Source organism: Thalassophryne amazonica, chromosome 11, assembly GCF_902500255.1.
Source record: "Thalassophryne amazonica chromosome 11, fThaAma1.1, whole genome shotgun sequence".
In the NCBI taxonomy this organism is placed as follows: Eukaryota; Metazoa; Chordata; class Actinopteri; order Batrachoidiformes; family Batrachoididae; genus Thalassophryne; species Thalassophryne amazonica.
In genome coordinates, this window is record NC_047113.1 from 61,641,511 (window position 1) to 61,668,656 (window position 27,146).

At 40.1% G+C, this 27,146-nt stretch overlaps 2 protein-coding genes across 3 annotated transcripts in view; one reads left to right on the forward strand and one right to left on the reverse strand.

Annotated features, from left to right (window-relative positions):
* Nucleotides 1–677: 677 nt before the first annotated feature.
* LOC117520644 lies at nt 678–15,689 on the forward strand. Its single transcript, XM_034181955.1, has 2 exons — nt 678–811; nt 12,227–15,689. The coding sequence occupies exon 2, from the start codon at nt 12,366–12,368 to the stop codon at nt 14,868–14,870; it is 2,505 nt and encodes an 834-aa protein (XP_034037846.1). The 5' UTR covers nt 678–811; nt 12,227–12,365; the 3' UTR covers nt 14,871–15,689.
* Nucleotides 15,690–23,159: 7,470 nt separating this feature from the next.
* The window catches only part of LOC117520645 (cytokine-dependent hematopoietic cell linker), a 43,328-nt gene continuing 39,341 nt past the window's right edge, over nt 23,160–27,146 (reverse strand). Inside the window, exons 9-16 of one of the 2 annotated variants that reach the window (XM_034181957.1) lie at nt 24,804–24,825; nt 24,654–24,678; nt 24,502–24,583; nt 24,408–24,424; nt 24,240–24,334; nt 24,079–24,156; nt 23,544–23,699; nt 23,160–23,457 (exon numbers count right to left, since the gene is read on the reverse strand). In XM_034181957.1, coding sequence (XP_034037848.1) covers nt 23,305–23,457; nt 23,544–23,699; nt 24,079–24,156; nt 24,240–24,334; nt 24,408–24,424; nt 24,502–24,583; nt 24,654–24,678; nt 24,804–24,825 — 628 coding nt within the window. In that variant the 3' untranslated portion in view covers nt 23,160–23,304. Of the gene's footprint in view, nt 23,458–23,543; nt 23,700–24,078; nt 24,160–24,239; nt 24,335–24,407; nt 24,425–24,501; nt 24,584–24,653; nt 24,679–24,803; nt 24,826–27,146 lie in introns of both variants that reach the window. The other variant, XM_034181956.1, reaches the window with a different exon arrangement.

Sequence of the window (27,146 nt, forward strand, 5' to 3'; positions counted from 1 at the left end):
AAACCTAATTCTTCTCTCTCTCTCTCTCTCTCTCTCTCTCTCTCTCTCTCTCTCTCTCTCTCTCTCTCTCTCTCTCTCTCTCTCTCTCTCTCTCTCTCTCTCTCTCTCTCTCTCTCTCTCTCTCTCTCTCTCTCTCTCTCCAGTACAAAATATGTTAATGCATGATAATAAAAAAGAAAAAGGTGGGGGAAATTACAAGAGGTTTATTAATGTGATGTGGAAGTTGTCATCGTCGAGGGCGTGGACTCCCGCTGCTCACCAATCAAAGCGTTTACGTGTCTTTTGTGGACATATTTTAAATTTAACGTAAATGCTTGTTGACAACATAGACAAGGTACCCAGTCTGTCTTATTTCTACAAGAATACAAACTACGCTACGCCCTGTTTTCTGAGCGGCTGTCTGCTGTCAAGACCACAACATAAAAAAAATGACGCCTCCGGTCACAACTTTCTAAATAATATTCTTCTTCAAACAAAGCACGCACGCTTTCATTTTATCTCATGTAAGACAGCGACACAAAAGACACATAGTAAACAACAAAGTGACATAGGTTTTTTTTTTTAAACAATCAATAACGCAACTGAATATTGTTTTTATTCTGTGCTTTTATTTTGAAGGTCAACCAGACGTTTTTCCAGATTTATTGCACCTTTAGCTTTTCATGGCTAACGCGAAGCTAACGCATAGCGGCTGGGTTTGCCGCGTTGACAAGCGTCAATATAGCGACTGTACAAGCAGTTTATTCGCTTGAATTTTGTAAAAAAAAATCTAGCGCATTAATTTAGTGATCCGCAGCACGCACGTCGCCAGGTATGTGTCTGTGTGGTTTTTCTATCTTTGCTGATGCAAACATAAACACTTCAGATGTGGGCCTTCGGCTTCGCGAACCCTGTTGTGAGGCACCGTCAAGGCCTTTTTTTGTTTCTGATTAAACCAAGCCGTTATAGGATAGCTGGAGATAGCCCTAACAGTTGTATTTAATCGTTAGATAACATTTATCGCGCCCATAGTTCGTCGTTTAAAAAAAACGATTGATGAATGTGTTTTTAAAAAATGCAGCACGGGCTGTGTGCGCGGCGGGGGAGGGGACTTCCGGGCCTTGTGGCGATCTCACTAATAATATACTCTAAAATGTCCAAATCTAACTGTTGCGGGTGGTGAGGTTGTGTCGACACAAGTGGGCCAGTTGAACAATGAGATATAAAAATAAAATAAAAAGTTGAATTGCACTGTTAAAATGACAAATTTGCAAAATTAGCGTATTCTGCTTGAATTTTCTGCAGAAAAGCACAAGCCAGGTGATGCCACAAGCTTTTCCATCTGTTGTAATTACCCATATTGTGTATAGTCACCTATGAACCAAAGAAGGGGTCGCACTGTTGTTATTGCCTTATTTTGGCGAGATTTGCAGTCAGTTGTGCTTTTGTCCAGTTGCACTGAAACCTGTGTGGAGCCTATCCCAGAGCTACATATAGACAGACACACATTCATGTGCACCTACAGCCAATAAAGTGTCACCCGTTCACCCAATCAACATGTCTTTGGAAGTGGGAGGAAACTGGCTCACCTGGCGGGGAACTCACGCAAACACATGCAAACTCCACACAGAAAAGACCAGGTGGGAAGCAATTCCGCAACCTTCTTGCTGTGAGGTAACCGCGCTAAACATTAAGCCATCGTGCCGCTTATTTGCAGTAATTGGCCTAGTAAGATCCAAATCAAAATTTCAAATTTATTAATTTATATAGCGCCAATTCACGATGAAATCGTCTCAAGGCGCTTCACACAACATAAAGCAACAAAAAAACTAAAATTAAAATTTAAAACACAATAAAAAGATGACCATAAAAGAATACAAGAATAAAAACACATCATAAAACTAATGATAAAACAAGGAAAACAAATGAGTCTTTAAACGTGACTTAAAAGTCGCCACAGTATCCAACTGCCGAATGTGTGCCGGGAGAACGTTCCACAGAGCAGGGGTATGGTAGGAGAAGGCTCTGTGACCAGCAGACTTTTTATTCACCCTGGGAACGCAGGGCTTGAGCTGGTACATAGGGGCTTACCAGGTCAGCCAGATAGGGAGGTGCAAGTCCATGAACAATTTTATAAACTAATAACAGTACTTTAAAATCTGATCTTGCAGCAACTGGAAGCCAGTGCAGGGATGCCAAAATAGGCGTAATGTGGTCAAACTTTCTGCTTTGTGTCAAAAGTCTGGCAGCAGCGTTTTGAACCAGTTGAAGACCCCTAATTTTGGACTGCGGCATGCCAGAAAATGGAGCATTACAATAGTCCAATCTAGAAGAGACAAATGCATGAATCAAAGTCTCAGCATCAGCCATAGACAGGATGGGACGAATCTTCGCGAGATCCTTCTCCTTCTGCCAAGCCTTGATCAAAAATAATGAATGAAGTTCGAGCCAGAAAGCCATTCTTTGTTGTATGTGGCACGCACATATAGAACAGACTGTGTTAAGGAATTACAGACTCTCCAAAAGTCAACAGGCAGTTCAGGTTTGCATGTCCAAAGAGAAACAACATGACCTGGACAAATATGCTTATGCCACCTGTATACCATTGTAAATTAGCATATGTGCTGTGCAAATAATTAATTCAGTTGAGTTTATTTATGCAGCATGACATTTTAAATCACCCGAAGGCAGGTTTCTAATGGTTCTACTGGCCATATTGGTGCTACCACCTTTTTCAGTTGGTCTGGCAATGAGATATGGTTGCACCCTCTTTTTTTTTTTTTTTTTTTCTTTCATGACAATCAGCGACCCTGCGTGTCAATGAATAGTTGTATTTTTTTGCCCTAGTTTTGTATTGATGTAAATATTGGCAGTGCATTGAAGCATGATATTTGATAGTTACTTTAATTGGAATATTGGAATTTTAAAAGAAAACAAGTGTTACCAAAGCATAACGTACCATGTAGCTGCATATACGAGGTCTATTAGAAAGGTATCCAACCTTATTATTTTTTTCAAAAACCATATTGATTTGAATCACGTGTGATTGCGTCAGACAAGCTTGAACCCTCGTGTGCATGCGTGAGTTTTTCCACGCCTGTCGGTTGTACGTGCCGCCATCGAGAGCCACAAACCACCGGATCATTTCTAAACGGATGGCAGCATGGAGTGCGGTGTGCCGAGCGTCCTTAAAGCCATCCTTAAAGCTGTAGTAACAGTCCTTATTCTCTGTGAAGCCCGTAAAATTTTCACTGAAAGCCAGATAAATTTTTTGAATGGTTTCCAGCTGCCAGTCTCTAACAGTTTCTGCAAAAAATTCTGATGGGGAAAAAAAAGCCCAAATCATTCCGCCATTTCCTGACAATGAAAATCCGCCGAGGGGGTGGACCACTCCTCACTCAAAGCCTGCTCACAGGCGAATGACACAACCGACAGGTGTGGGAAAACCTCATGCATGCGCACGAGGGTTCAAGCTTGTTTGACGCAATCACACGTGATTCAAATCCATATAGTTTTTGAAAAAAATAATGTTGAATACTTTTCTAATAGACCTCGTATTTCTGGTGAAAAATAACATCAAAGATGCTTAACAAACCTTCCTCTTGTTAAATGTCCTGACACCTGTCCTCTCTCAAACCCACACCTGCTGCGGCTCTACTAAATATAAATAGACTGTGAAGAGCCACTCCTGTTATTTTAATGAGCGGTTTTGTTTGACATTTTAACATCAGATGAATGTTAAACATGCATATAAAATTAAAGTTCAGTCAAGACTTTCACTTGCAGAGTAAAAAGATGCCCTGCCCCTAGTGCGTATTCTGTTTTTGTGTTTACACTGTATTGATTACAACATTAACATAGTTCTCGCTAGTGTTGTAACAGCTCGTCATGCTGCGTTCTGAAAAAAATTACGTAGCAATCGGGCCGCTACGTTGTTTTCGAGGGTGTGTAGCAGGAAAATGATAATTTCTCTACCTTGATTGTGGATCACATTTGTATTTAACAAGTTTTGTTTCAAGATGCTAATCATGTCTGCAATCTAAATTTCTTCAAGTCAGCAGTATACAGTTGTATGTAAAAGTTTGGGCACCCCTGATGATTTCTATGATTTTCCTTTATAAATCAATGGTTGTTTAGATCAGCAATTTCAGTTAAATACACTCAACAAAAATATAAACGCAACACTTTTGGTTTTGCTCCCATTTTGTATGAGATGAACTCAAAGATCTAAAACTTTTTCCACATACACAATATCACCATTTCTCTCAAATACTGTTCACAAACCAGTTGAAATCTGTGATAGTGAGCACTTCTCCTTTGCTGAGATAATCCATCCCACCTCACAGGTGTGCCATACCAAGATGCTGATTAGACACCATGATTAGTGCACAGGTGTGCCTTAGACTGCCCACAATAAAAGGCCACTCTGAAAGGTGCAGTTTTATCACACAGCACAATGCCACAGATGTCGCAAGATTTGAGGGAGCGTGCAGTTGGCATGCTGACAGCAGGAATGTCAACCAGAGCTGTTGCTCGTGTATTGAATGTTCATGTCTCTACCATAAGCCGTCTCCAAAGTCGTTTCAGAGAATTTGGCAGTACATCCAACCAGCCTCACAACCGCAGACCACGTGTAACCACACCAGCCCAGGACCTCCACATCCAGCATGTTCACCTCCAAGATCGTCTGAGACCAGCCACTCGGACAGCTGCTGAAACAATCGGTTTGCATAACCAAAGAATATCTGCACAAACTGTCAGAAACCGTCTCAGGGAAGCTCATCTGCATGCTCGTCATCCTCATCGGGGTCTCGACCTTACTCCAGTTCGTCGTCATAACCGACTTGAGTGGGCAAATGCTCACATTCGCTGGCGTTAGGCACACTGAAGAGGTGTTCTCTTCACGGATGATGCGAAGGAGATGTGTTGCACTGCATGAGGCAAATGGTGGTCACACCAGATACTGACTGGTATCCCCCCCAATAAAACAAAACTGCACCTTTCAGAGTGGCCTTTTATTGTGGGCAGTCTAAGGCACACCTGTGCACTAATCATGGTGTCTAATCAGCATCTTGGTATGGCACACCTGTGAGGTGGGATGGATTATCTCAGCAAAGGAGAAGTGCTCACTATCACAGATTTCAACTGGTTTGTGAACAATATTTGAGGGAAATGGTGATATTGTGTATGTGGAAAAGGTTTTAGATCTTTGAGTTCATCTCATACAAAATGGGAGCAAAACCAAAAGTGTTGCGTTTATATTTTTGTTGAGTATATATCATATAGCAGACAAACGCAGTGATATTTGAGAAGTGAAATGAAGCTTATAGGATTTACAGAAAGTGTGCAGTAATTCTTTAAACAGAATTGGGAATGTGCGTAAATTTGGGCACCCCAACAGAAAAAATAGATCAGTATTTAGGAGTTCCTTCTTTTGCAGAAATAACAGCCTCTGAACGCTTCCTATAGCTTCCAATGAGACTCTGGATTCTGGTTGAAGGTATTTTGGACCATTCTTCTTTACAAAACATCTCAGGTTTGTTGGTTTCTGAGCATGGACAACCCGCTTAAAATCACACCACAGATTTTCAATAATATTCAGGTCTGGGGACTGAGATGGCCATTCCAGAACGTTGTACTTGTTCCTCTGCATGAATGCCTTAGTAGATTTTGAGCAGAGTTTAAGGTCGTAGTCTTGAAAGATCCAGCCCTGGCACAACTTCAACTTTGTCACTGATTCATGAACATTGTTCTCAAGAATCTGCTGATATTGACTGGAATCCATGTGACTAGGGATGCACCGATCCACAATGTTTCACTTCCGATCCTGATACCTGAATTTGGATATCTGCCGATACTGATACTTTTCAGATCCAATACCAGAGCTCTGTTTGCTTTAATATTATTGCCATTATTGTTGATTTTATATGAGGGTTTTCTTAAAAAGGAGACCTGAAAGTTCACCTACAATTTGCCAGAAGGTGTATCTAAGATGAAAGCCTAGATTTGACGTTTTGGTGAAAGAATTAAGTACTTTTATTTTTTATAGACTTAAAGAGAAAAGACAGCACTCTGTCTGTCTCTCCTCAATTTTCAATTTCAGTGGCACTTTATTAGGATATGGGAGACATAGGTTTACATTGTCAAAGCAAGTGTTACAGAGTAAAAATTAAGTCCTCTCTCCTAGTCATAATTAGGGATGGGTATTGATAAGATTTTACCTATCATTTCCCTTAGCAATACCTCCTGTGAATTTTCTGTGTACTTTACAGGTTTTCTATGTCAACAACATTTTATTGTAAACATTTTAAAATAAATAAATATGAAATTAGTCACTGGATCCTTGATCTCTGGACATAAATGGAAATAAGCAAAATCTGTAGTTTTTGTCAAAAAAAAGTTTTTGTAGTTTTTTTTCTTTCAGGTATTAATGAGACAAATTTAACGCTGTAGCCTCTGAGCTGCGGTCTTGCAGCCGGCTGCACTGCCAGTCAAGATCAATGTAATTCATAAAGAACGGAGGACGTCTCATTTTGAGAGAGAGAGAAAAAAACTAGGGCTGTCGGAAAAAATCGATTCACGTCTGAATCGCGATTCTTATTTATTACGATTCTGAATCGATCCAAAATGTCCAAGAATCAATTTTTAAAAAGCTTTTATTTATTTATTTTTTACATTTTCTTGCTTACTCACTGTGTGTACTGTTTCTCAGGCAACGGCTTCTGTACTACAGCGTCCCCGCAATGGGAGGGTCCGGCGTGCTTCAAACATTCGTGAGCTGTAGCTTAGCATGGTGGACGAAGAGCTAATTCAGCCAGCACCGTCTTTCCTGAAGTCAAATGTTTGGGCTCATTTTGGATATTTGCTGCGTAAGAAGGAGCTTGACATGACTTATGCAGTGTGCAAAATCTGCAAAATGAAAGTCAAGTACTTTGGAAACACTTCAGATCTGCAAGCCCACATGCTACGCCATCACCCGGAGCTAAAAGAGGAGAGCAGCGGTATCTGCCGACTACTGACCAGTGCTTCGCTACACTGCCAGCCAACTCCAAATGAGCAAAGCGGATAAGTAAATTTACATCTAGAATCACTTGATTAACCTTGTAAAGCTGCATTTTCTTAAACATAAACATTTTTAAGTAATATAACTATTTCTCAGAGCTCTTTGAATCGAAAATCGATTCTGAATCGAATCGTCACCCCAAGAATCGGAATCGAATTGAATCGTGAGTTGTTGTATGATTCACATCCCTAAAAAAACAAAAACGTTTTGGTCTGTTGTAGTTTGCTGTCTGTACTACGTTTTGAAAGAGGTGTCATTTCATTTAAATGGCGATTCGCTTTGAAATTATTAATTCCACCCGGAATCTATCATTCCAACGTTTAGAGCCGCAGAACAGATAATAGTAATAATAATATAGTTTCCTTTACCTGGGGGACAGTAACTTCAGTTTGTGAAGCGGGTCCAGCTCACGCCAGTGAACCATCCCGTGTGCTGCCCCAAAAAAAGTTAATGAGGAACGAATAAAAACTCTGGTGTGGAACGAAGGTATGATTCTTGTTTCTTGCTCGCAACAAGACAAGAGTCCGTTGGTGATTTTAATCAGTACAAAGGTGTGTTATGACGAAATTGTGGACCTATTGCTTCTGAAAACCAGTGAAGTAGAGAAGCTTCGCTGCTTCAAGTTTTGCTGCTTGAAGCAGCGAAGCAGTGCTGCGACCCGTTGCAGAAACATGGGTCCGCAATCAATGTAGAGAAATAATTTTCCCAATACACACCCTCAAAAACAATGGCTGCTCCGCTGTAATGTGATCTGAAGGACCGATGAGGGAATCGTTAAGCAAAAGGCTGTTGATGTCAGTGATCGAATCATTGTTTATCGATTCTTAACAGGAACCAGTTTTTGATACCCATCCAAACTCCTGTCTACTTTCTTAATCTCTCTGGCTATCCCAATTCTTTTTCGCCAGCCTCTCCTTATGCTGGACATCTTCGTTCCACCACCAAGTCTCCTTGTGTTGCTTCCGCTGTGCAGATGTCACACCCAGTACCTTCCTAGCTGTCTCCCTCACCACATCTGCAGTACTTTTCTAGTTGTCCAAAATTGCTTCCCCTCCATCCAGTGCCTCTCTCACCGCTCACTGAATTTCCCACAACAATCTTCCTCCTTCAGCTTCCACCATCTGATCCTTTGTTGAGCTCTCACTCCCTTCTTCTGTACCTCTAAAGTCATCCTACAAACCACCATCCTATGCTGTCTAGCTACACTCTCCCCTGCCACCACCGTATGGGCTCCAGTTTCTTTTAGCTTGCATCTCTGATAAAGAATGTAGTCCACCTGGGTGCGCCGTTCTCCACTTTTATCACCCTCTGCTCCTCCCTTTTCTTAACATAGGTGTCCACTATAGCCATGTCAATCCTTTCTGCAAAGTCATTTGCCACCTGCCTTTCCACATTCCTGTCCTTGATGCCATATGTACCCATTACTTCCTCATCACTTCTGTTCCCTTCGCCAACCTGCCCATTGAAGTTTGCTCCTATCACCACTCTTTCATGCTTGGGCACACTCTCCACCACCTCATCTAACTCACTCCAGACATTTTTTTCTCCATCTTACAGCCTACCTGTGAGGCATATGCACTGATATTAATCATCAGTCCTTCAATTTCCAACTTCACACTCATCACCCTGTTGGGCACATAGACTGTTGACATACTCTTTCTTTAAAATGACCCCAGCACCATTTCTCTTCCTATCCTCATCATGATACAACAACTTGAACCCATTGCCTATGCTCCTGCTCTTACTTCCCTTCCACTTGGTCTCTTGCACACACAATATGTCTACCTTTCTCCTCTCAATCATATCAGCCAGCTGTCTCCCTTTACCAATCATACTACCAACATTCAAAGTCCTGTTTCTCACTTCCTCCCTTCTGGTTTTCCTCTTCTCGTGCTGTCTGTGCACACGTTCTCCTCCTCTTCTTCTTCACCCAGCAGTAGCCCAATTTCTGCCGGCACTCTGTTCGGCAACTGCATCGTTGGGGGTTGTTGTTAACCCGGGCCTCGACCAATCTGGTATTCGATATGTGTCTGGGTGTTTTTTTTTTTTTTGTGCCTTGTTTTACATCGGATGCCCTTCCTGATACAACCCTACTCGTTTATCTGGGCTTGGAACCGGTGTCGCAGACTGAACGCCGCCCCCCGTAAAAATTGGTCCGCCTTGCCTTCACTGCGCATGCGTCATTCGGGACCACAGCAGCTTATCTGAGACGGACTCTCTTCACCCAAACCAATCAAGGGGAGTAATGTGATTATTAACCATCAGATGACAAGGTAAAACCTCTTGAATCATTCGAAAGTCAGTTTCAAGCAGAAACGAGACGATAATCAGTGAGTCGCGACTGACACTTTGAAATCACGGAGGCACAGTGAACGCAGCAGGTAGCAGCTGGTCTGGCTGTGGCGCTTTGATTACTCCCCTTGTCTTTTATGATGAAATAATGCTGAATTTATGTGGAAATAATTGTTGTACAAAAGCTTCAGGTATCTGTCGCTGAGATAGATGATGACTGGAGTGCAGTTTTAAGCGGAAACGAGGCGATAATTGGTGAACCGCGGCTGACGCACAGAAATGACACTTGCGAAGTGAAGGCAGGGCAGACAGATTTTTAGGGGGGGGTCGTTCGGTCTGCGACACCGGCACTCAGTGTACTGGCTACACACCATGTTCCATGTTATATTGTACAGTATAACAGCATGTGAATATCATTATTATTATTATTGGTTATTGTTCAGTGTTAACACTTGCAATTTGCAATTGGTATCATAAGTGGTCATGCTGCACCTTTTATGTACAATACTGTTGACATTCAGTACAAAAGATGACTAAATGGTGTCTGTGCTTTTTTTTTTTTTTGAAGACTAAATGTAAACAGTAAGTTATCGCATCCCTTGGCAATGCAGTTAAGCTTATTTATTTATTTATTTTTAAAGTAAATCACAGATACCAGTCAGTAGCTGTTGACTGTAGCTAAAGCTGGTACTCTAGGCAGGGGCTGCTTTGAACAACAAGGGGACTTTGTCTGCTACATGGAAGCAACACTGAATAGACTCCTTTCCATTTGTCCTTTTATACCCTAGATGTATTTTGTGACGCCATTTATTGGGCAAGCCACTGTGAAGGAGAAGTGGAAACATTCAAAATGTCTTTTTAAAAATGCTGTAAATGTCTCCGTTTTGATGCACACATTATCAGGATTCTTTGGATGAAGCTACATTTGGTTGCAACAACGAGAACCTTAAGGCAACTGATGGAATTGATCCTTGAGGCAGAAGCTGGTCTAAATGGTCACAGATATAGAAAAACCAAAACACCAGATCAACAATTGAACCAAATTTCACACTATCCCTCAAGCTATTTGAACACAATCATTTGTGCAAATGTTTCTGCTGGCCACAGATAGGTGAAGGGGGTGGGGATCAACAATCAGGGTCCTCAAAATGCAATGGAAAATGGAGGGTCAATTGGCCTAACATCACCATTTTTAGAGCTCACAGTAGTTATATTGTTGTATTACATATTTAGTCATTTCAGATTGATCAACAAAAAATACATACCTGAGATGAAATGCTCAGAGCACACTTTTTAATGCTGTTTGCTCGGGTGCAAGCTAAAGCTACAGCTGCGAGAAGGCCCCTCAGTCCTTTCTTCTTGATGTGTCTCGACACTCATGATGTCAAAAAAATTTTTAGTGACAGTTGTAACCTCCGCCAAGGAGGTTATGTTTTCGGTCACGTCTGTTTATTTGTTGGTTGGTTGGAATGTTAGCAGGATTACTCAAAAAATCCTAAACAGATTTCAATAAAGTTTTTACCAGGGGTGTATCTTGGCCTAACGTAGAAGTCATTAAATTTAGGTAATGATCCGGAACACGATCCGGCTCCAGTAATTTTTTTTAAGGATCCTTTATCATTGCAGGATAGGGCCACTTCCAACACTTTTGCAATTAAGTTTATGAAAACGGGTCACAAAGGCTGAACAAAAATTAAGTTACGACACAACAATAATTTAGTATTTGTTTCTCCTCATTGAATAAACTTATTATAAAACAAAAAATCTTATGTAGTTCCATGCAGTTTCTCTTTATAAATACATTTGCTGAAGATCTAAGGGTTTAACCCTCTGGGGCTGATGCTGTCGTATATGACGGATGAGACCAAGCTTTAATAAATTAGAAATAACTTTTTAATGATATGAGATAGAACTTACTTTTTTTTTGCTGAAAAGTTAACTCCGCGGACTTTTGAGCCACCGTCCACCACCTTTATACTCCTCATAGAAGCTGTGTATGACGTGAGCAATGTGAGTGTCCAATAGGAATTGGTTCACCGTCACATGGTTTTCCAAAATCCAATCGTAGGGCAGATTCACCTCACGTGGCACACCAAAGATTGTTTTTAGGAGTGATGTGTTACTAGTTTATTATAGTTTGCTGTGTGTTTTGAAAATATGTGTGGAATTTTCCGCTTTACTGTTTCCTTTCTTATTTCTGAATGTAAACCTTTATTACAATTATAAAACACAACTATAGCATATATATTTTGAAAGTACAGGTTGTCCTGAAAAAAAAAGACATAAAACTTGATTGTGGGATGCAGGGAGAGCTGTTAACAGCAATAATAAAACATTTATGCCAGGCGAGTGAACTGTCCAAAAATGCCCTCGGACCCCAGAGGGTTAACCACTGAATGTGAAACATGACGGTAGATGCGTGAAACTACGTGGAATAAGTCTCTTTGCCAAAGGGTATTCCATGTGATGTCAGTGACACTATGGCCTTGGCGGAGGTTTGCACTCTCCGAGTGCTTCTAGTTGACATTGATGCTGTTTGTATAGACAAACGCCACACATGAATTAACTATTGTCTCACTTCAGCATTAATTGGCACTTCACAGCTCACTGGCGCTTGCGTTGTTTATGTAACATGCCCAGAATGGAAAGGAGTCTGTTGAACTCATATGGCAGAGCCACAAGCTCCAAGATTTACCTCATGAGCTAGCACCCAGTGGGGGTGACAAGAAGCTGCCGGAATGCTCTGCGATTGTAGGGGGAGAGCCTTGTGAGCCTCCTACTGTTGGCTAATATGCTACTAGCCATTAGTACAGTGCATCTCCGACAGTTATAAAAGTTTAAGATTTGTGCTGTATGCTTAACTCATTTAATTATTATTTTTTCCTTCTGCAGGGGAGGTTGCATTTGTCACCTGTGCACTGGCGCTGAAACTCGGGCGAATCTTGTGCAGGAGGCAGAAATGGATATATACTGTCCTGTCAAATAGCAGTCCGAGTTTCTTGGCCCTGCTGCTCGTGGATGTCTGCTAAACATGAATCCTGTCAGCTATCAAAACATGGCATCATCTGTGAACGGTGGATATCAGAATCTGGGCTTGGACCGAGTGTTAACCACTTCAAATGTGATGTATTGTGAGAAATGTGGATTCCCTTCTACAGATGCTGCAGCCTTCAAGAAACACATGATGGAGCATATGGGGACAAGATTTTACTGTCTTTATTGCAACCATGTGGCATACAGCGAGGCAGAGTTAAATATTCATCAGAAGCAACACGGCACAATATATCCCTTCAAATGTCATCACTGTGGGCAGGGATACATGAGGAGGCTCTGCCTTGTAAAGCACATCGAGCGTTTACATAGTAAAGATGCTGCTCAAGGACCTGTGAAAGCAGACATGGTGAAACTCACACATGCACCTGTTTCGCGTGCATCTCCAAGTGCTGAACCGCCACCAGTTCGACCACTTGTTCGGGTGACTGTCCCAACTCCCAGCACACCTATTACCATACCAGGAAAAGTTGAACAGAGAGGGAAACCACTGGACAGCACTGTATCAGTTGCCACTAAAGGTGATACAGAACACCCATCTCCTTTAAATGGGCTCATTCAGCACAACAGGGCTCTGACTGTTTCCCTTCCAGAAGAAGTGTCAATCCCTGCTGGCTGCTTGGTAGAACTAGTTGAGGTGAAAACTGTCAATGGTTCGAAGGAGCTAAAGCTGAGACTTGTCTCTCAGCAAGAAAATGAGTCCGCAACAAAAGACACAAGAACCACAGTCTTACAAAACCCATCACCAGGAAAGCCATTATCATCTAACTTAAGTAATCCAAACTCAATGAGGTCGGCGAGTATGGGAATGTGCACAGTTAACCGCAAACAGTGTGAAACAAAGAATGTGAATGTGGACCATCCTCCCCATCCAGTCAGCATTCCCAAAATCCTTCCAGTTCAATCGGTCAAAGAAAAATGCAGTTTAAAAAGAACATCGCCAGAGATTACTAACGCTGTCATTCCAGTTAAGGTTTCTAAAACCATCCCAAGTCCAGTAAGAGAAGGAAACTGTGGGATTAAATATTCGCAGCGAGAACTTATAAATCCGAAAGCAGCACATTCTTCTACTGTTTACCCCAGCAGAATTACCAACAGATTGACAAGTAACATGCATACAGAAAAAATGGGAACATGTGTTCCTCAGAGAGTAGCTGATGAGAGGAAGAATTTTATTCCAGAGCCTTCCCAAAGCATCCAGCCTCGGAGGGCAAGTGACACCACAGGTAATCACCGAGATGTGTCGAAGACCATTAAGGTGGAGCCTGAGCAAGTTTGTCTTAAAGGCAGCACAGCTTTAGAAATGAGAAAAGATGTAGTGTGTCTGAACCAACAGAGCCTGAAACCACCAGCTGTTTCCTTGGGTGTTCCTCTAGCTGCAAGTTCTCAAGGAACACTGTCTGCTCTTTTGGCTCGAAAGGAAAGGGGCAACACTGCAAGTCCATCTTTTCAGATACCTGGAACTGTTCGTAGGACTCTGAATGGGCCATCATCTGTCACACAGCCAGTGGTGAAGAATGTTACAAGTCTAGCAGGTGTAAAGATGGCTGGTTGGTCACAGGCAGCTCGATCAAGTGAGAGGGCGGCTGCAGCAGACAAGCGGGAACCTGAGAGCTTTCCAGTGATTTCCTCAGTGTTTTCATTAAGCCAGCATCCTGAAGATGTCCAGAGCTCTATTAAGCCACTAGTTATCGCTCTCCGAGGCATAGTGATGAACAAAAGTAACTGCTCTGACAACTCAACTGTAAGTAACGCTGAGCCAGCAAGCTCAAGCAAGGATTACACAAAGGAAAGGCCAACGTCAAGATGCTCTGCACTGGCGGTCATGAAAGCCTTCCCCTCCACCAATCAGTCGTTGATGAAGCAGACCGGCGAATCTGTGAAAAGTGAAGAGAGTGACAAAACTACTCGGGACACTCCTACACGAATCAAGAATCTGGTCAGTGTTAAGGAGGAAGGACAGGTTGCTACATTTGTGACTGGCAATAAAAGTTCTCAAAATCTAGCTTTGAATGCTACATCTTTGAAATATCAGGAAACCGTTTCGGAAGCAATTTCTGCAGACCCTGCCCGGCCGATATGTCTTACTGAGCAGTATGAGCGCGATGCGTCCTCCAGGTTTATGACTGTCTCTTTGAAAAAGGTACAAGTAGGTGTGTGGAAAAAGTGCAAGAAAAGGCTAAAACTTAAGATAACGAACTGTAAAACTCAGCCACCCAATGGCGGTCTAAATGATTGCGCTGTTTACCACCCGATGCCGCTGAAGGTGGACCAACTTGTGAAACGCCCAAGCCAGTACCAGCCGGTGGTGGTGCTCAATCACCCCAAACCCCGGGCCCCCTTAAGCGGAATGAGCACAGCCAATGTTAGTGTCACAGGATCCTCTGAGGTTGTTCCAAAGTGCCAAATCTTGAAAATGAGGCTGAGCAAAGTCATGGGGCAGAAATACGAGGTAATGGGATGCACCGTAAGGGTCTTGACATGAAACTGTCAGACGATATGCCAAAAGACACAAAGGCTGTAAATTTATGAGGAAACTGCTAGTGTTATGACAAGAAGTCCACTTCAGGAATAGACAAAATATTAAGGTAATTATTTTCTGAATGGGGAGGATGAGATGTAGATGGGGACTTTTGAAACTCACTGAAGACTAGATCAGATGTTTGTATAGTTTTAGGATGTGGATTATTCTAGTGCAATGCAGTTTGACTGCCTTGAGAGTGCGAACACAGACCACTTTGCTGTATGTATTTGACTGCAGTCATAAACACAGAAATGTCACTGTTCCAAATGTTTCTGACGCAACCGAAGTGTCAGCATTGGGTCATTGATGCATGCTGTTAATTTAAAGAGGTCAGTTATTTATTTTTTATACGCAGCAGTAATGTTTCATTGTTCATATGACTCAGTGTCCAGAATTGACACCCTGAGGCTTTCCTGATTTGTGTAGGAGCCCTGAGGTTGTTGCTTAAATTGGCATAATGACAACATAGTCTAAGTAATTGTTATTCACAGGTACTGCAGGTCTTTGAATGTAGTTGAGCAAGGTGGATGATGGAAAAGGTGTGATCAAATATTTAGTTGCTGCCAACATTAAGGCAAAATCTTCGCATGTAGTCGACACCAAACCTACTGCAATTAAAGTATTTATCCCCATTAATCTCATGTTGTTCACTCCTAGATCTGAAGGACTGTCCAAGTCAGACAGAAAAGAAAAAAGTCCTCTTCTTTGACACATCCATGAAAACACTGAGCACTTATAAGGCTGCAAAATGTTCTGCCCACCCACCCCCATTTTTTTTTTAAAAAGCTCTTCGTATGTCAGTTTTTTTTTTTTGAGAGTTATGTTACATCTAAATTGAGGAGTTGTCTTTGTAAAAGTCCAAAATTTCAGTATAACGCTTCATAACTGCTCATCACGTCATGTGCATTTCTGAACACCCACAATTGTGGCCCTATTTTATTTTTTTTAAGTTGTGGAGGACAGAGCCTGATCTAGGCCTCCTTCGTAAATCAGCCATGATACAATACCATGGAATATCCATCCATTTTCTTCCGCTTTATCCGGAGTCGGGTCACGGGGGCAGCAGCTTAAGCAAAGCCGCCCAGACCTCCCGATCCAGAGGTCTACCATGGAATAGATTAAATTAAAAAGCAAATGCAATGTGTAAATAAATGAAGTGACACATAAATTCTGAGGTTTATTTTTGGCAGCAGTCTGAAATGTCAAAGCCTGGAGAGCAGGGAAGTTGACCCACTAACACTTTTGGCCTCTGCGATTGACGGGCATGGGGTCGGTCTACTTTCAGATCAACGTACTGCAATGTGAAGTGCATCTGGACTTTACAAGTGCTTAAAAATGATCAGTTGTAGTTTACAGGGGTTCTTCTTTGTTTATTTGTAAAGGGACCATGTACAATAAAAAACATAAATGTTTCCAGTTGATGCATTGTGTCAGAGTTAGCCTAAAGCTAATTTACATCTGCAGTCCTTTGGCAGGTCACAATTAAAACATAAATAATAAAACACAAAAACATTATCTGAAAGCTGCAGAGCTGTAGATCAGCCACACAGACATATACACACAGTCATGTCTTACATAATATTTCTAAAATCAGTGGTGACAGAGTTGAGTGTGTTTGAGTAAATTTTTGAGTTTGTTCTTGAAGCTCCAGTAGAATCCAAGTTCTTAATGCTGTCAGGGAGAGTGTTCCACTGAGTTGTGGCTTTTACAGAGAAAGCTGATTGATCAAAAGCAGTACAACAGAAAGGCACAGAACAGTCTTTTACTGAAGATATTCTGGTAGATCTTATAGACTGCTCCGGATGAATACTAATAATTTGACGTAATGGGAAAGGAGCCAAGCCATTTAAAATCTTAAATGTAAGACACAAATTAGAAAACATTAAAATTCTCAAAACTATCCAGATGAAGCTTTTCTAGAATCCTGCAGTGGTGATACTGCATAGATGTATTATGTAGAGTTTTTAAGGTTTGTTTATACAGAAGTTTTAGTGGTTTAATAGTTGTTTCTCCAGCCTGCCCCCAACATGTGATACAATATGACAAATGAGAAAGACTCATAGCGTGCATGAAGGTCTTTGCAGCATCCATTGAAAGGCAGCCCCTAATTTGTCTAAAATGTATCAAATTATATCCAATGGTTTTGGTCACTTTTTTCACGTGACTTAAAATTAAGATTTGAATCAATTACTACACCAAGATATTTAAATTCCCTCACAATCAAAGCTTTTATAACTGTTTCATCACTCGCAAACTGTTTGGTTTTAGAAAAGAACATACCTTTTGTCTTATGTTAAGGCTGAGACATGACTGGTCAAGCCACTCTGTGATCCTTTCTATAGCAGCTGTCAGCTTCCTAGCTGCTAGTTCAGCAGTTTTTGCATGTGTGTATGCAACAGTATCATCAGCATACATTTGCAGATCCATGCCTTGACACACCTGTGGCAGATCATTAATATATAGACTAAATTGGGGGGCAAAACAACCTTGTGGCAAACCCATTGTACACTTAATATCAGAAGAAACATCCATAACTTTAACGTATTGCATCTTATCAGATGAATAAGCCATCCGTTGCAGCGTTCCTGATGAAATATTACATTTTGAAAGTTTGGAGATAACATTATGATTTACTGTATCAAATGCTTTTCTCAAATCTAAAAATACAGCATCAACAGCCCCCCCCCCCCCCTTTGTCTAGTTTAAATTTTATCTGTGATCAGATGTAAAACAGCTGTTTCAGTGGAGTGATTGGGCCTAAAGCCAAACTGCAATGGTTGTAAACAAAATTTAGTATCTGAGAGACGTAGTCAGTTGTTTTAAAAATATTTCCTTCTCAGCAACTTTTAAAAGCACAGGAAGTATACTTATTGGTCTGAAATCACCAGACTTAAAGATAGGCGTAACAATGGCTCGCTTCCAAGTACTTGGAAAAGCATATTTTGACAAATTGATTAATTGGTGGCACTAACATGGTTTGGTGTTTCCTGATAAACATGGTATCGAGCTGATGACTTTAGTCACTTCTGTGACATCTCTTTGAGCCAAAACAAAGGCTTCAACAGGAGAAGTAATGGGTGCAAAATCCAATTCCCTTTCAGTGAAGTTTCTCCCAAGCTCATTAACTGAATCAATAACGATTAAAAATTTCAGTAATAGCAGAGTTGTCATCTATCAAAATTCCATCAGTTTTCAGCTGACTATCTTCTGAGACTAGTGGCGCATTCCTCATCAGCTTATTGATGCCCTACCATATTAGTTTGCTATTACCTTTGGCATTATGTAGAATATTAAGACAAAATTCAGATTTAGCCTGCCTCAGTGTATAAATAACCTTGTTCCGTAGGCCTTTAAAAATCAGCATGTCTGTGTTCACTTTAGATTTAATAGCGTTTTTTTTTTTTTTTTTTTTTTTTTTTTTTAGGGCAGCATCCCTTCATGAGTTTTCACACATTTTCAGTTAACTATGGTAGATTTTGTTTTCTTTTACATTATTTTCTGGATTATAACAGTAAAACTTAGTTAATTTTATTAATAAATATATTGCAACTGCTCTCCAGATCAAAGGCTGTTACATCATCCCAACTTAGATCAGTGATTTCATTGTCGAACACTGCCTACTTTTGGGTAGGCATAAGAAATTTGAGCTTTTGAAAGAAATTTAAACCAGTTTTTCATAAGCTTCTTAGCCACTGAGATCAGATTATGATCAGATAAGCCAGTAATCAGGTTGTAACTTTTAGCTATTCTTTCTGGTTTATTGGTAAAGATGAGGTAAAGTTGTGTGCTAGAGGTTTTTGTTTTTTTTTTGACAATTCTTGTTGCACCTTTTATCAACTGATCTAAATTATATTTATCTGCCAAGCCTTTTAACTTTTTCTCATCACATTATTTCCCCAATCTAAATTGAAATCACCCATTACATTGTTGGTTACATGTAATAGATTTTATGGTTACCCCTTTTAAGCAAGCCCATATATAGACCACCAGGTTTTAGAAATCCGTATTAATGCTTGTAGCTGGAGCTGCTTTTTTTTTTATTGTTTCCTTACTTGCTACCTGCTGTATAAGTGGATGGCTGCTACTGCTTGTCCCACCTGTCTCTGAAGTGAGGCACAGACAAAGGACACCTCACCAGAACATGGCATTTGTGAGACAACTCCACGTGTCTTCCCCTGGAGGTAGCCAAATGTGTACAGATGTCTCGTTTCCTTGGCTACAGTGAATTTTAATCTTGATTAAAATTTCAGCGTTTGTTTTGGAACAGAAAGCACACTTCATTTTTAACAGTTTATGGCAAATGTCTGCTGTTTTTTTTTTTCTGAAAAACCGGTTTAAGGGTTGGGTTTGATGAAGCTGAGGGCCTGAGTCATCTCTGCCATTATTCAGACACATCTTGGAGAGTTCTAGAGGTCCACTAATTTTCCCCAAATATGTTCTGGGGCAAAATGTGTACAGGTAACAATTTCAGCCATCTTCAGCAATAAAGTGGTATTCTGGGGAAATAGTGTGATCTGTGGAGGTGGCCTTTGTGAGTCTGCTATGAACCACTCTAACATACATTGGAGATGTCTAAAATCAGGTGTTTGACACCTAAATTCCCTCTGCTTTGGGTCCCCAAAATCTCCATCAGTAACTATGTACAAAATGCTGCATTTGCAGTGCTGAAATTTTGGATTCTGATAGATAAAGTTGAGAACCAGAGAACCTCCTCTATCTTGGACCATGTTGGCACTTTTTAAAATTAATTTGCAGTTATTTTACATAGTCAATATGAGTGTTTGCATAGTACAGGTCTGTGCTTGCTCAGGCAAACACATTGTAAAGTAGGCTTTTTTTTTCTTTCTTTTTTTTTTTGCACTGTGATTTGTGAAGTAGCTGCTTGCATGGTCCTGGTGGCCACTGAGGATACTGCAGGGTAATTTCTGCATGCACAGGAAAAAAAATGGGCTGTTTAACTTCACATGGTAAAACCTGGGTTGAAAATGGATTTTTGCACAATATAGGCCCTAAATTTCTATTCCAGTCCCAGTTTTGAGCAGGATGGTGTTTTGCCACAATGCACACAGCAGGTATAATTGTTTTGCTTTTCTACAACATATACATAAAGTGTTATAGCTTTTAAAATGAAATAGTATTAAATCTGTAAGCAGAATTCATTGTATCACTTTGATTAGTTTTTGTAGTCCCAAAATTTGACTTTTCATGGCAGCACACTTTACCCGCTACTAATAAATTCAGTGATGTTGCGTGACAGAAATGGTAAATGAACTGCATTTATATAGGACTTTTCCATCTGCATCAGTCACTCAGTGCTTTACAATAATGCCTTACATTCACCCCAATGTCAGAAAGTTGAAGATGTCAGTGTTGTGACTTGAGCTTCTATTTAATTGAATGAACCAGTTTCAGTTCATTAAGAGCCAAAAAACCCCTTTGTTTTTCAACCTAGTTTGGATTCCAATTCTGATTCAGAATTTGAAATTGAGCAGCAAGTTAATGAGGCATAGTCTGGTGCACTGCTGGTTTTGGTTTCTAAAGATACGCTGCCATCCAGCAGTTTTCATGATGAAATCAGGCCATAGCACTGTCATGCACATGCGTTACAGGTGTGCGAATGTTAACCAGAGGAACTGTTGTCATTAATTTTAATTTGGCGTATGTCACTGTATTGTGATGTCACATAAGGCAGGTTGGGTGATTTGCATGCGTTTGTAGAACAATTTTCACTGTGGGGGAAACTTAAGGTTTTACGATTTGAGTCCAGTGGGTTGCAGGTTGGACTGTTAACTCAGAATGTAGGTTGAGGCTGCCCACTTCCTTTTTTTTTTTTTTTTTGCAAGTTATTTTTAATTTAAATTGGTGGGGTGGGGTGACACTTCACTGCAGCTCTACTGTCTGCAAAAACTGGCTGCTTTGAAAAGTCTGATATTTTCAGCTGAGTTAATATTTCAAATATTCAACAATTAACACTAAAAATACATCTTACAGGGGAAATGTAAACTCGTTCAGTCTGTGCATTAAATCTCACTTTAATATGGATTTAGGGAACTTTTATTCTTGTTTTTTTTTTTTTTTTAAATGTGCTCAGTACTCCCCTAAATGTATTGTTAAATTGAATTGTTTTTGACTTCTTGCAGAAGACGCTGCTGCTGATACAGGATATGAATAGAAACGGCCCGCAGCTTCAATGCTGCAATAAAAACCCACAGTACTTGAATGGTCTGTCCACATTTATACTCGATGGTTGCAAAATTTGTATAATTTAAAAAGAAACATTGCAATCTTCTCTTGACACATTTGAGATGAGTTTTCTTGTTTATACTGTAATCAATCATAATGTATGAGGTGCTAGACCTAATGATTAAGCATACAGGTTTAGGTTGCCTATGTTAATTTTGACCCCCCCCACTTAAATGTATGCGTGTATGTATATACGGTTTGATCATGTACAGATTTTCTTGTGTATATACCTATAACAGATATAAAACGTCCTGATTGACTGGTGTTCAGACTCAGCAGGGAATCGCTGATGTTCATGGCCTCTTCTGCTTTTGCTTTATTCCCCACCTCCCCAGAAAAAAATATTAAGCACCCTCATGTCTGACGGTGCCATGATGTTTTCAGTCTCTTGTATGCCGCGTAATTATTTTAAGCGAACGTACGGGTTATTTTGATGTTTGAGCCCCAAAGTACTTAAGTATACATTATATTGCTGGTAACCAATTTTAAAACCTTCAACTGAAAATATGCTGTTAAAAGTGAAAGTTCTTTTAACATCATTTTGGTTTAGAAGTTGGTTACTTGAATATCTGGGTTCAGAATTTAAAAGTGTTACTATGGTCCCTTAAAGTTATCAAACAGCTCCTTCTGAATGTTTTCATTTGCTTTTTTGTGTGTGTGAGAACATACTCCATTTAAAAGTTTTTGGTTTGAATACTTTGTGTTCATTATCATTGTGTTTCATGCTTTTCTAATGACAGTGTAACTTCTTTTTTTATATTAAAACTAAATATTGTGACATTTTATTTTGCAAATGGCTGTTTGTTCAGAAGATGTGTTTTATATACAGTGCATCTGGAAAGTATTCACAGGGCTACACTTTATCCATATTTTGTTACGTTGCAGCCTGAGTCTAAAGAGGAGTGAATTCATTTGTTTTTCCCCTCAAATTCTACTCACAACACCCCATAATGAATACATGAAAAGTTTTTATTTATTTATTTTACATTTTTGCGAATTCATTAAAAATAAAAAACTTTATCACATGTACAGAAGTATTTACACCCTTTATTCAAGACTTTGTTGATGCACCTTTTGCAGCAAGAGCAGGTTTTCATCCAGGATGTCTCTGTACATTGCTGTATTCTTCTGGCAAACTTCAGGCAGGCTGTCATGTGCCGTTTACTATGGAGTGGCTTCCTTCTGGCCACTCTGCCATACAGGCCTGATTGATTAATTGCTGCAGAGATGGTTGCCCTTCTGGAAAGTTCCTCTCTCTCCAAAGAGGAATGTTGGAGCACTGACATTGACCATCAGATTCTTTGTCACCTCCATAAGGCCCTTCTCACCCGATCACTCAGTTTAGACGGGCAGCCTGCTCTAGGAAGAGTCCTGGTGGACCTGAACGTCTTCCTGAATTTATCCCAGGTGGACTCCAGTCGAGCTGTAGAAACACCTGATGATCAGTGGAAACAGGATGCACCTGAGCTCAATTTTGAGCTTCATGTCAAAGGCTGTGAATACTTACATACGTTTTTTTTTTTTTTTTTTTTTAAATTTGCAAAAATCTCAAAACTTTTTACATCGTCATTGTGGGGTATTGTATCTAGAATTTTCTGAGGGGGAGGGGGGATTTAATCTATTATGGAATAATACTGTCACAAAATGTGGAAAAAGTGAAACGCTGTCAATACTTTACAGATGCACCGTAGTTCCTGCGCCGCAGTGCAGCAAACTTAAAAACGTTTTTTTTTTTTAGTCACAACACAGCTCCATTTTACCTTACATGACAATTTAGACAATAAAATATACCCTAGTTATGAAAAAAAAACTCTTTAATATTCATGATTAGGTCAAGCTGCCTTGCGTGCTATTGCTGGCCACTGTTAATTATGTCATCCAAATAAAAACTTAAATCACATATAGATAAGTATTCACACCCCTTTATTCAAGACTTTCTTGATGCACCTTTTTGCTATTTCAGTCTATTCCACTAACCTTTTGTGGATGTGTGAAAAAACTACAGGGAAAGTTTACACTTTATTTTTATATACTATGTGCTTTCACTGAACAAATTTGTACACAGTCGTCGATGTTAGGATTTGCTTTTATTTCCTTAAACCCGGGGTTTTTGCAGACAGGATCTGTCAGATTTAGCAGTATGATCCCTCTGTCATTGTAGCAGTTGGTCAACATCCGTTTTAGTGACTGCATACGTCAACACGCAGTTTTCTGGGTATTTGCTTGCAGACACATTTCTCCCACTGATGAGTGTTACTGGGTGTGTGGAGTGGAATGTGATAATTTCTGCCACCGAGTCAAACATCTGAGGAGAGAGTCAGACATGAGCTACAGTAAGCCAAAATGCTCGAGTGGATGCCTTCTGATAGATTTGCGAAATTCTCCACTCACATCATTCGATCGTTGTCCTGTTCCCAGGGCGAACTTTCTGGTGCTCTCGATGAAGCGGATTTTTACGTTATAAACTTTCTTGTCATGATACACCACCAATACCAAAGGTTCACTGTTGGTGTTATTGGAACAGTCTCTCACCAGAAACGCCCCTTCCTGATGGCTCAGCAAATCAACAGTTTGAGCGACACCAATGTACAAGACAAAGGGGTTTAACTGGCCGGTTTCACAATACAATGTGCCACCTATTGGTTGGTAGAGATAGACAAAAACATGCAGATCATGGGAAATTGCTGATCTGGGAAACCTGGAAGTGGATAATCCAATGCGTTGCTATGTTTTCTATGTATGAAAAACATAGAAAACAGCAATGCATTCTGATGCTTTTCATTTGTGAATCAGCACAGTGTTATTCCCATTTACATCTACTCTTTGGCATATGCAACCCATGGTAATATCGATGTGCCTCTCGTGAGCAACAGCTAGCGGCGCTCTGCATTGTGAATCCGCTCAGTTGTATTCTTAGTGTAAATACCTTGTTGACCAGATGTAAGGCATGCTCTGCATCGGCTCGACTGCAAACCCCAACATACCAGTCCTTTTCAAAACAGGTCTGCTAAGTACATTGAAGAAACCCATAATTCAACTTTACCTCACGGCGACAAAGTATTATGTGTTTTTCAAGCAGGGGTATACCTCTTGCGACATTTCTAGTGGAACAAACTGAGGTTGGCCAATGTCGTCTTCAGTTCGAGCCCATTCTTGATGTTGATGCTTTGACAATACCTCTTCTTTAAGTAGATGATATTTAGTTATTCATTCACCAACTCTAATACAATACAGATGTTCTGTGAAGTTACTTACCTAGATTTGGTTGCAACCTAAGTAAAATCAGAAAGAGCAATTGAGAATCAAACATGTCAACAAACGTTTAAATTAAAATTTCACTTAACCGCACCATTTCTCTACATGTTGAGTTTCCAAATCCAAATATCTTGTACTGGAATGTCTGGCTGAAATACATTCACCACTTTGTAGACCTGTAATGTGATAGGCATTACAGTTTTAAAGGATGAATTGCGTATGAATTTGAAATTAAGTAGGTGTTACCTGTTGTGGATGAACTGCATGCTGCCTATTAACATAAAAAAATAAAATAAAATTAGCTTACAGTGTCCCTCCAGTCAAGTGTGACAGTGCAGAATATAATAGAAATTCTGCAATTATTTTAAACACTACTTGTATATCCAAAACACTTACTTTTTCAGTTGTTTTCTGCCCACTGGGGAAAAATAAGGGTAAGATTAATACAATTAAAGACAGCCTCCACATTTATCTTCAGTGAGTTTTCAAATCAACAGGTAATGTTGCACCAAACAAACTAGTCTCAGTGAGAAAACTTTTTTCATTCAAATTAGATTTTATATACAGTGCATCCAAAAATTATTCACAGCACTTCACTTTTTCCATATTTACTCAAGGCCATCAAATATGGCCATCGGGTATTGTGAAGGCTTTTCCATTTGTCTGTTAAGTCCAGGCCTACTGCCAGACTCTTGAAATTCACAGGGAGCATTCTTGGGACACAGACCTTGGACATCAAAGTTGGCTAATTAAGCTTAATGTATTTTAAGAGGTTAAGAAGTCACATTGTTTCAATCTCATACATTTTTTGAGTGATGTGGGTGACAATCAGAGTAGAGCTGCACCATCAGTCACTGGTCTCTTCAAAACCACTTTGTTTTGTGTGTTTATATACGTGATGTTTCTCACATATTATCTAAAAGCTAGTGAAAAATAAACACTTCTAAAACTAAGAACGCTGTTTTTGGAACCTAATAACACCTCTGAACTTATTTACAAGACGTTTTGCCTAGGTTAACATGGTCACATCACTGCCTGGTGTAGCTTCTTGCTAACAACTTCGTTTCTGGTATATTATCTAAAAGCTAGTGAGAAATAAACACATCTAAAACTGAAAACGCTGTTTTTGTAACATAACACCTCTGGAGTCATTTACAAGACATTTTGCAGAGATTAGCTTGCATGATAACTTTTGCTAATTCAAAGCTAATTTCCTATGGAGTTAAATTTGTCTCAATAACTGCAAATGCACAGAGGGTGATCTACAAATATTCCTTGATTTGCACAAAATGAACAAATGATTTGATTTGAACATGTACAAATTGTACTTAAGACAATAGGATCTTAATAATTAATAACTGCAAATTATAAAGAACACAATGCCCATACGGCTGAGGGTGTTTTAGCATTGTTATATTATGTTCAGTCTTATTTTCAAATGAAGTAAATTATTTTTTTCCCTCAAAATTTAACTCACAACACCCCATAATGACAACATAGAAAAGGTTTTTGAAATTTTTGCAAATTTCTAAAAAACAAAAAAAACAAAACAAATCACATGTACATAAATAAGTACTCACACCCTTTGCTCAATTCTTTGTTGATGCACCTTTGGCAGCAAATACAACCTCAAGAACACAATGCCCATATGGCTGAGGGTGTTTTAGCACTGCGTTATATCTTATGTTCAGTCTTATTTTAAAATGGAGTCAATTTTTTCCCTCAAAATTAAACTCACAACAGCCCATAATGTCAACATAGAAAAGGTTTTTGAAATTTTTGCAAATTTATAAAAAACAAAACAACAAAAAACAAATCACATGTACATAAATAAGTATTCACACCCTTTGCTCAATACTTTGTTGTCAAATACAGCCTCACTTCTTCTTAAATATGATGCCACACGCTTGGTGCATCCTATTTTTGGGCAGTTTTGCCCATTCCTCTTTGCAGCACCTCTCAAGCTCCATTAGGTTGGATGGGGAGCGTGAGTGCGCAACCATTTTCAGATCTCTCAGAAATGTTCAATTGGATTCAAGTCTGGGCTCTGCCTGGGCCACTCAAGGACATTCACCGAGTTGTCCTGAAGCCACTCCTTTGATATCTTGGCTGTGTGCTTAGGGTCAATGTTGAAAGATGAACCATCACCCCAGTCTGAGGTCAAGAGTGCTCTGAAGAGGTTTTCATCCAGGATGTCTCTGTACATTGCTGCATTCATCTTTCCATCAATCCTGACTAGTCTTCCAGTTCCTGCTGCTGAGAAACATCCCCACAGTATGCTGCCAACACCATGCTTCAGTGTAGGGATTAGGGATGGGTATCAAAAACCAGTTCCTGTTAAGAATCGATAAGGAATGATTTGATCCACTGACATCAATAGCCTTGTTGCTTAACGATTCCCTTGTCAGTTCTTAAGTTCACATTACGCTCGAACGGCCCTTGTTTTTGAGGGTGTGCATCAGGAAAATGAGCATTTCTATGTTTATTGCGGACCCGCTGTTTCTGAGAAGCTGCGAAGTGAAGCAACAGGTCACAGCGCAAACACGTGATTGGCGGATTGCTGCAGAGATGGTTGTCTTCCTGGAAGGCTGTCCTCTCTCCATAGAGGAATGCTGGAGCTCTGACCGAGTGACCATCGAGTTCTTGCTGACCTGTCTAATTAAGACCCTTCTTCCCTGATTGCTCAGTTTGGATGGGCGGCTAGCTCTAGGAAGAGTTCTGGTAGATCCAAACTTCTTC

Bases quoted from the DNA above. Each gene is read 5' to 3' on its own strand.
- LOC117520644 (XM_034181955.1), top strand. From the start codon at position 12,366: ATGAATCCTGTCAGCTATCAAAACATGGCATCATCTGTGAACGGTGGA.